This window comes from Anomalospiza imberbis, chromosome 2, assembly GCF_031753505.1.
Source record: "Anomalospiza imberbis isolate Cuckoo-Finch-1a 21T00152 chromosome 2, ASM3175350v1, whole genome shotgun sequence".
Taxonomy (NCBI): Eukaryota; Metazoa; Chordata; class Aves; order Passeriformes; family Viduidae; genus Anomalospiza; species Anomalospiza imberbis.
In genome coordinates, this window is record NC_089682.1 from 18,792,156 (window position 1) to 18,801,961 (window position 9,806).

Sequence of the window (9,806 nt, forward strand, 5' to 3'; positions counted from 1 at the left end):
TTATTTAATCACCATATCACAGGGACACTAGCAAATGAAACTGCATACAAATAATGAATAAATGTTGCCTGCAATTCCTTTTCTCTGAATTAACAAAATAGCCCATTTTTAGAATTTGATTGTCTTGCCTATTTGAATTGAAAATGCACAAATCTGGCGCATCACAGGATCTCACAGAGGGACAAACCTGTCATGCAAAGGTTGTTTTGCATAGTCATCCTACTGTATATCAGCAAATAAGCAAGAGCTGCATTTTTTATTACTTTACACCCATTTTAGTATCAGCCCAGTGGAACTATTGCACTGAACACTGTTTCATATGCTCATTGTGTTTTATATGATGCTTGGAGTAGCACAGGGTTCCTTATTAATAAAATTCCGCTGTGCAGCAGATGTGTGTGGCAGCCATATATGATCACAATACACAATAGGAACTGCTCATTTCTACACTGTTTCTAGGGAAGTAAAGGGTTACTAGGGGAAGTGGTGTTTTATCATACATTCAGCATTGCATAAAAATAGCCTAGAAGACCAAAATGCTTACATTGAAGTCTCCACATTTCTTTAATACCACAATGATCTATTTTGGATACTGTTAGCATATGCTTTCTGTCCAATATAAGTATAGTTAATGATATCTGGGAGCATGCATGAAAGGGATAGAAAATCTTCTGAGAAATACTGAGAAAGGAAGAATTTGCTTCAGTACTGGAGGGCAGAGCTTCTCACCACATCACCTCGGCAGAACTGCCTCTCGGATGGGGGTGGGGAGGCAGCAACACCAGACACCATAAGTCTCATAGGGCTGGCAGACTATGCCTGCACAGAGTATGAGATCAAAACCCATATGTTTCTCTTTCTAATGACCCTTTTTCATAACCAGGTTTTGGGCTGTATTTTTTTTTCTAATTAATTTGTGGCTGATGAAAGTTTCTAGACTGACAACTGAAGAGACTGATTTTATTAACAACACTCAACAACCAGTCCAGACACAGTCCTGAGTATTACAATCAAATCCAAGCCTTCGTGTTTCACATCATCAGTTGCATTGCCATGAAATTCAGATGTGACTACCTCAGTACTGCCTATGCAAAGCATAGCAAAGACCTGCCACATTTTTCTTTGAATGTATGAAAAGAGCTGAACAAGGAGCAAAGCAGGGGCATGATAGACTCCAGTCAGTAATCCCTGAATTTGACCTGGAAGGTTTTTTTCACAGTTGATTTTGTAATTTTGTTCAGTCCTTGATGGCAGAATCAGAGCTAGAACAGTAGGAGTGGCTTAGTGCTTTATCTCCTGAAAACAGATCTGAACTTCACCACCTGGAGCTGCAGTTGGTGGTACCCTTTGACCAGCACTGATCACTTTGGATATGCAGTTCTGAAGTCATAGGCCTCATTACTCATTACATTTTTGCTGAACTGTGCTGTATTACAGCATGCACTTTCATTGACTTACACGCAGAGCTGTGTATACCTCATGCTTTGCCTCCCTTAGAAATACCTTGCTGTTTTTTTCCCACAGATAAATCCATACTAAGCAAGTGCTTGCTTCTATTCCCCTGCACACGTGCAGCTCATACTGTACACTTCTGCACCAAGTGGTGTCACATCCCATGTTACCTGATAAGGATCAGTAGCTGGGAGTTGATTAATTGACTTTTCAGAAACTCAGCTTGTAAGTTTCCCATCTTTCCCATTATACATGGGGAATAAAATCAGAGCTTAAACAAGCACAAGAAATGGTCATTTCCTTCCTGAACTCATCACCTTAAATTACTGTGAAGGTCCTTATATGACACCAGGATTTCCCAAATCTTCCCATGGACTGCATCAAAAAATCTCAAGCCTGAACCGAGATTCTTATCAAACACTCAATTCTGCAAGCTTTCCACTGCTGGGGGGCTGGGGATTGTGCCCACAAGCATGTGGCACCCCTCTGGCTGCCATCTTCTCCAGAAGCACAGACATCCACCAAATCTCCAAGGAGAGGAGCCCCACTTCCCTCAGTGGTGTAAAACCAAGGACAGCTTATTGTTGCAGTCAGATGCTTCCAGGAAGCAGTGATAGGATGAAACCCCAAATCTACGTGACCCCACCAAGTCAGCATCCTCAGCAAAACTCAAGCTTCCCCAGAGGGACTAATTTTGCTTTATAGGAATTGGCTGAAATTAATGCAGCCTCAAATCCCTAAGATAAAACTAAAGCACTGCAGAAGCATGCTCACCACCCTCCTACAGGTTATCTGACAGCATTTTTTGTTTCCCAGAATGTTCATTACTCACTCCATTTTGATGAAATTCATGACTACTAAAGTCAACTCCTACTGATCTCCCTGGATCACAGGTTTTACCCGCAGTCATTTGAAGAAAAATAACCAAAAAATTGTCCCAGGCCTGAAAAAATTGCTGTAAACCAGCAATGGAGTGTGGCTATTTGCATGCCAGATTTATTAGGATCTTTATTTTTTAAGTTACTACAAATGTTTTTGTCCCCAAATGGTCCATTTTGAATTTTTAAGAAGACTGTAGCTTTATAAACTTTGAAACCAGTTCTTAGGATCAAGGAGACTGTTACAATATGTTGTTCAAAACATGAGCAACATAGTAGTAAATTTATTTTTATTTCCATGGGACACCAACCACCAAATGCTTTACGAAACTAAAAAGCTTATGTTCCATCTTGGACTTAAAATTCAAGTTACAGCTTCCTTTAAATACCATATCAAAATAACAAGCCTTAATTATTAAACAAACTAATTAGGGGTTTATACAACCGAGGCTGAATCTCTGCAACAGTACAGAATGGTTCTTAATAAAAGAGCTATGCTATGGGTGGGGCAAAGCAATAAACACAGCCCAATTTTTTTTGCCTTTATCAATCTCTATATAAAAGAAATACTTAAAGGAATATACTCACATGGTGACAAATTATAAGATATGCAATTTTTTACTGAAATCTGTCTAAAAACTAGCTTCGAGGATCACAGGTTTATGTATTGGTGAGCACACATATTGAAAAAAATGAGAGTGGTGACTGATGTTTGAGGCATCTCCAAAGGTTTTATAGTATCCTGTGTCTCAGTACCGGCTCTTATGCTTCTTATCCATTGATACAGTTCTCCAAATAGAGGACATAAATACCATCCAGGTTTTAAAACATTTTATTTGCATATTAAAAAAATTGTGCATTCCAATAATTAAAATCATTTGAACAAAAAAAAAAAAATGGCACTCGATTAACTGCATTTTACAGCTCGCAGGACCTTGATACAGCTTTGCATTTATTCGTGTGTTACTCTAGTTTACTGTAGTCCCACCCAAGTTCTTCTTTCATCAACATGCAAGCTCTTTCATGCCACCAGGACCAAAGCCAGACAGGCAGAGGGAAAGGCAGCGCCTTCATTCAGTGTCAGTAGTTCTCTCTATTCTTTTGATGTGAAAGGGGCAGTACAGTCATTTTAAACTTTATCCAACCTCTTTGCATCTTACAAAGTTAAACAGCTAAAAGAAGTAAAATAAGAAGGCAATGCTTGTGGAATGTACAGTGCATAATTTGGAAGGGCAGATTTCATTACGATTCACCCGCTTGCTTCTCCTGTTCAATTGCTAAAAGGGGGGAAAAAACAGAAAAAGAGGAAAAAAAATGAAAACCGAGAACCTGAAATGCATTCACATGACAATTGCTATAAGATGCTAAAATAAATGTATATTTTTAGCTACAGATCAAAACAGGGTGTAGACAATTGTAAATTAAGCTCTGCTAGGCGGTGGGTTCAGGTTTTCGCTGTCTAGCACAGATATAGCCGTGTATCCTCCCTCCACCCTACACCCGCCGCACCCCCGGCTCCCGCCTGCCGCCCCTCTTTGTCTCCTCCCGCCTCCCCCCTTCATCCTTTCCTTCCTCCCTCCCTCCGCGCCTGCTCCTCCCTGCCACTCACTTTCTTTTGAAGGCAGCGGATTTTTCTCTTGCGTCTCTGTCTTCTTCAATTTGGACTTGTCAAATTTCTCGATCTCAGCCATGTCTGGTTTGTCGGACATGTTGGCAGGTGACTCTGCGCACGGAGGGGAAGAGCCCGTTACCCCCGGCCAGGGCTGCCCGGCCCCCCCGGCGCCCCTGCGGAGCCGCGCCCGCCGCACCCAGCGCGGGGACCCGCGGGAGCCGCACGCTCAAGCTCGCTCCAAGTTAAACGCTTCACCCCCGACATATTTAAAAATAATACTAATTTGTAGGAAGCGTCTGTATAATCCAATATCCCAAGCGTTGCGGTTCACCGCCAGTCTCCACCGGGGGCAGGTTCCACTATCTGCGTGCTGCGGAGTACAATAGGGGGGACGCACCCGGCGCCGACCGCGTTTTTAACTCGTTAAGAGAAAAGTAATTTTAAAATATAGCCCTGTGACGGTAACAAAGCCGCCTCGCGCCTCGCACGCCACCGCCCTGCAGCAGCGCGCCCTCAGACAATACCCCCACGCGGACAATAGCCCCCTCCCTTCCTCCTTGCCTCCCTCCCACCCCCCCGGGACAAAAGCCCCCGCGCCCTGCCCTGCCCGCGGCCCCCCCGGCAGGGGTGCCGGGTTCATGCTGCCCGTGCTGAGGGACCCGGGGGGGTGGCTGGGGGTGCGGCGGGACCCACCGGTGTCGCCGCGCGGTGATGCTCAGTCCCGCCGCTCGCTGCTGCCGCCGCTCCGCACGCCAGTATAAAAGGCGCTCGCTGGCGGGGCGGTTTTATCCCCGCGCCTATGCAAATGAGAGGTGATGTCACCAGATTTTGCCGCTTTCCGCGTTTTTTTCTCTCTCTTTTCTTCTTTCCCCCCTTGCTTCCTCCCCCTCCCTTCTTCGCCCAGCCCTCGTCCTCCCCGCGCACACGCGTACACGCACACAAAGCTACACACACACACGCACATACAGACCCGGACACACTCAGAGACACAAGCACAGCTTTCAGCTCGGCTCGTAGCCGAGCATCGCCCCTGACTCCTCGGTCCCTGCCCCGGCCCCGGCCGACGGGAGACATCCCCAGGACGGGCCGGGGGGGCGGCCACTGCCCCTGGCTCCCGGGCCCCCGTCCCGGGGCTGCTGCGTGTCCGGGGCGGGCCGGGCCGGGGGCTGAGACCAGGACAGAGGCAGGGACCGGGGCCAGGGCAGGGGCAGCCGCCGGCCGCCTCCCGCGGCGGCAGAGGGCTGTGTTTGGCTGGAGCCGGGCGGTGCCTCTGCTCCACGTCCCTGCGTGACGCTCGCCTGGTTGAGCAATATCATCTCGCTGATAACGTTACTCAAATGTCGGCATTTAGATGGAATAGCCGGAACCCTCGTCCCTTCAGAGCTCCGGGAGCTGTCGCCGGCGCGCCCCTCAACCCCCCGCTGCCTTTGCATCCCGATGCAGGGACAGCAAAATCCCATTGCTGATGTCGCTGCAACCCTGCTGCAGTGGAAGAAGGGAACCACCCCACAACGCCCCCCGGCCAGGCTTTGGTGCCGGGCCAGCAGACAATGGCTCTGGCCAGATGCCGCCTGGCCCTGCCTCCCCCCGGGCCCGCTCCCTGGCACCGCCCGCCCGGCCCAGTCTGCCTGTGCCCGGAGGGAAAGAGGGCTGGGACCAGGGCTGGGGCCGAGGACGGGGCTCCTTGGGCCCTCGGCTGGGTCAGGGCTGCTGCCTGGCCCCGCTGCGGTGTTCCAGATGTGCTCAGCGGCTCCCTGGGCTCGGGGGACTCCGTGAGGCAGCTCCGAGCAGGAATCGCTGCCAGTCGCAGCATCATCTGGCTTGGTGGGCAGCTGCTGTAGGGGAGGGGGCAGGAGCAAGGAGTGTATGGGACGCGTGATTCCTGTTTCTGCAAATACGGCATTGGGAAATAACTGAAGTATTCACGTGAAAGAGCCGAGAGACGCCGGGGGGAGTATGTGTGCGTGTGCGTGTGGCTGACTGACAGGGAGACGGGGAAATCTCTGCGCCTTTGTCTGGCGGCAGCCCTGCACGGGAGCAAAGGCACGCTCGCTTTCCAGGTCTAAGGGGGTACAGGAGCAGGCATGTGGGAATTCATTTAATTTCTGCTCCTTCTTGTGTACCTGAATGGAAACCATGGAGAGTATTGCTCCCTGCTCTTTGCCCTCCAGCAGGGTATTCGATGCAAGTGTGATTAATGGTGAATTAAAAGCCCTGAGTCACAAGCAGTATTAATACATGCAAGGAGAACTGTAAATACATTTCAGTAAAATCCCTGGGGATGCTGCTTTCTCTGTTTCTCTGTTTCAAGGGGGAGGTTGTCCTCTCTCCCCCTTGGCTGGCTATTTTTCATAGCATTTCCGGAGCTGTATTTTTGAGGAGGTAAAATCTTGTCCCCATGGCAATCCCAACAATACTTTCTATAGTGAACCAGGATTTCCAGTCAGCCCACAGTCTTCCTAAAGTCGAGCTCCATTGCATTTGGAGATGTGGTGTATAAAGTCTAGTTTCCTCCTGCAGTGCATGAGCACCTCCAAAACTGAGATGAACATGGTGTGAGGCAGGAACTGTACAAGACTGAAGGCCAAAGGAACCTCTCAGGAAAGTAAGGACCAGAAATAGATCATATAAATTTGGGATATTTACATATGTTCATAATAATGGCATTAAAAATGTTCCCAAGGGATCTTCTGTGTTGGATACCAACTAAGTCTGCTAGCTTTTGAGCAAGTTCTGTAAAACGAGTTTATGGCCGTTTACAGCTTTGATGCTTTAGGGCATTGAACCTCATGACGGGAATTGTGATATTTCCCTGATGATCAGTTCATAAGCATCCCCAATGACGTTACAGACCCAGACTTTTCAGTTTTGCCAAAGATTTTCCTGATTTTTAAGTGAGAGTAAATGTAATATAAATATTCTTTAGAATTGTTTTCTTCTATGGATTCTCGATCTTCTCGCAGATTTGTCTAAGCAAGTCAGTATTCCCCTGACTTCACTGCAGAAAATGTTCTCCTGAAATTAAAGAACAGCAAATGTTTGTATGACTGGGGTCTGGCTTTTTTTCAGAAACTGCTTGTCCAGTAGCAACATTGCCTTCTTTTCTTCTACTCATTTTGGAACAGAGCCATGGATTCCCTAAATCAGTGTAAGCCACAGCCTAAGATGGAGCTTTGCTGCTATCTGCAAACCAGACTCCACTGCTGAGCTTAGATTCAATTATAGTTCTGAGATACAGTGACAAAAGTTTTACACTGTAGCTGTTTCTCTGCCTTCCCATACCTTTTTTTCTGGTGGAGTAATACTGAGGTAGTCACAGTACTTTAGTAATTGTACATGTACTTTCCATACGAAGACAGGATTGTTCTGGTGAAGCAAAATGAGTGTTGCATTTTGGTGGCAAGAGGTCAGCTAATTTCTGTAGAATTAAATCCTCTCCATAACAGTTTGCATTAGTGGTGTAGCTAGAAAAATTGCACATCTCCTTGTCCTTTTATGTTTGCTTATGTTTGTTATTATTTGGAGAATGCAAGGAAGATACATGTTCATGGAAAACTGTCACGTCAAGTAACTTCTGAGGACAACAAACCACACTTCGATGAGATAGAGCTGACATCCTCAAGAAATGTCCGAGGCCATGAGTTGTAAAGGACAGCTAGCTTAGGAATTCTTAGTTTGGATATTAATGAGCTGATAATTTTTTTTAGTGCTTTATTGAGGTTTGTGTCAGCAATTTCTTACTGTGATTATTAAAAAAAAATAAACAAATCAGCTGAAAAAGTCAACTAATATTTGGTATTGTAGTACCCTGCTAGACATGCCCTCTATCAGTCATTTGCATGTTAAAGGAAAGCACTTTTCAGCACATTGGTGATTCCATTTGCAAGAAGGAAATTGAACCCTTGCTAACAGTTTTCCTGCTAACACCTTCAAGGGATGAGCTAGAACAAGGCAGCAAGTTCTTTCTTGCCTTCTATGAAATTCACATTGCAGGAAAACTGCTAAACCATAGTTCTTGCATCTCATTTGTATGTTCAAATTTGAAGCCTTATAAAAAAACATAAGGATTTCTTCAGGTAAGTACATAGTGATCCTCTTTGCTTAAACGTAATACGAGACTTGCTTAAGGCCATGGAGCAGGGGCTTAATCAGATATTAGCAGCTGTCAGTGGAAGTATCTGTATCTCAAACTCACTTCAGTGGACTTTTCCTTGAACTCTATTCGAAGAATGTTTTGAAACATGATCAGGAGCACAAGTCTTCTAACCTTATGCTTACTCTGCCATAGAGTTTACACATATATTAAAAAAAAGAAAAAAGGAAAAGACCATGTGATGAAGCTCCCAAGGTTAATTCCCACCTCTACCAATGATTCAAATTGGGATTCTAGGCACATAAAATGACTAGCAAGATAAAAATAAACTCTCTATGCAAATTTCTCCATCATATGGGAAATAAATTAAAGAAAGGGAAGCCAAGTGATTGTTTTCCAGGTCTCAGTTTCACATGTGAAATCTTCTTTTCACATGCTTGACTCTCTGAGAGAGGATGCTTTCTCTCACTCAGTATACTGCTAGAGGAAACAGGAGCTGGCAGTGAGCCCGAGAGTGTAAGTGAAGAGACAATCCCTTTGGGCAGTCGCTTTCTGCACTGCCTCCCTGCCAACAGCAGCGGGGTGTTGACAGTGACATCAGGGCTTGGGTGTTCAGTTGTTCAAACACCAGAGCACAATATTTGTGGTGTGCCACATTCCACAAATTGCTACCGACAATTATTATTAAAAAAGGGTAATTGATTCATGGAGCAACGTTTTTCAAAGGCGAACCTTCCCATCCCCCACCACTCGATTTCAGAAGAGGGATTACAAAATGCTTGTCGTAGTTGGACAGGTTCTGGTGCTAATTGGCTTTACAAAAAGCGGCATTTCCTTTTTTACAGTGCTTGACAAAAGGGGAACTTTGCAACAGGTCATGACTTTCAGAAAGTAGTGGGAGAAGAAAAGAGAAGCCAGGCTGGGAAGCTCAGATTGCTGCACAGGAAGCTAAATACCCTCTAGTAGCAGATGCTCCTCTCCCACACCAATCTGCCTGACTCTGTTTTCCCTGCCTTGCCTATACCCGTAAACAATAAATGAAGAGTGCTGAGCCTTTATTTAATGCACACGAAAAGCTGTGACAACGCAACAGTTTGGGAGCCAGGCTATTCAAACACTGCGAGTGGAAGGCTGCCTGTATACCATCAATAATAAAGCAAACAAAATGAAGGGGCCTTCAGCTGTCATTTCTGGCTTTTCAGGGATACTAAAAATTTATTGCCATCATACTCTGAAATTTCTACTAAATGAAGAAGAAGCAAAAGATGTATGTCTCAAAGTTTCATAAGGATATCTGTAAGTTTGCAGGGAACCACCAAACATCCAGTTACTTGTCTTGTGTTTTTCACACAGGGCAGGTAGGTACTTGGTTTAGCAGTGGAATTGGCAGTGCTGGGTTAATTATTGGATTTCACGATCTTACAGGTCTTTTCCTACCTCAGTTATTGTATGATCGTATATGTAAACACTATGTTTGAAAGCTATCTCTAGAAACAGTGTTTGAGTTGCAAAGTACTTGAGAGAACTGAAAACAATACCTTAGCATATCTCCTGCCTAAAGAAAAGCATCTCTGTGATAAAGTTTCACAAGTGCTTGCCATCACTTTCTGAATTTTGCAGCAACTTTTCTCTCATTTTTATGAGTAAAAACAATAATTTTGAATGTTTGTAAATGACAATATCAGCATTATGCATCACAAAAGCATGATGAATCATTTCTCCTAGTGCAACTCAGACACGTCTTGTTCCTGCAATGCTAGGTTTCTCCTAA

General features: G+C 45.3%; 1 protein-coding gene across 1 annotated transcript; it reads right to left on the bottom strand.

Moving 5' to 3' along the window:
* Positions 1–3,146: 3,146 nt before the first annotated feature.
* Positions 3,147–4,757, bottom strand: TMSB4X (thymosin beta 4 X-linked). Its single transcript, XM_068180056.1, has 3 exons — positions 4,636–4,757; positions 3,940–4,051; positions 3,147–3,607 (listed from the first exon to the last, which is right to left on the bottom strand). The coding sequence occupies exons 2-3, from the start codon at positions 4,037–4,039 to the stop codon at positions 3,573–3,575; spliced, it is 135 nt and encodes a 44-aa protein (XP_068036157.1). The 5' UTR covers positions 4,040–4,051; positions 4,636–4,757; the 3' UTR covers positions 3,147–3,572.
* Positions 4,758–9,806: the final 5,049 nt, after the last annotated feature.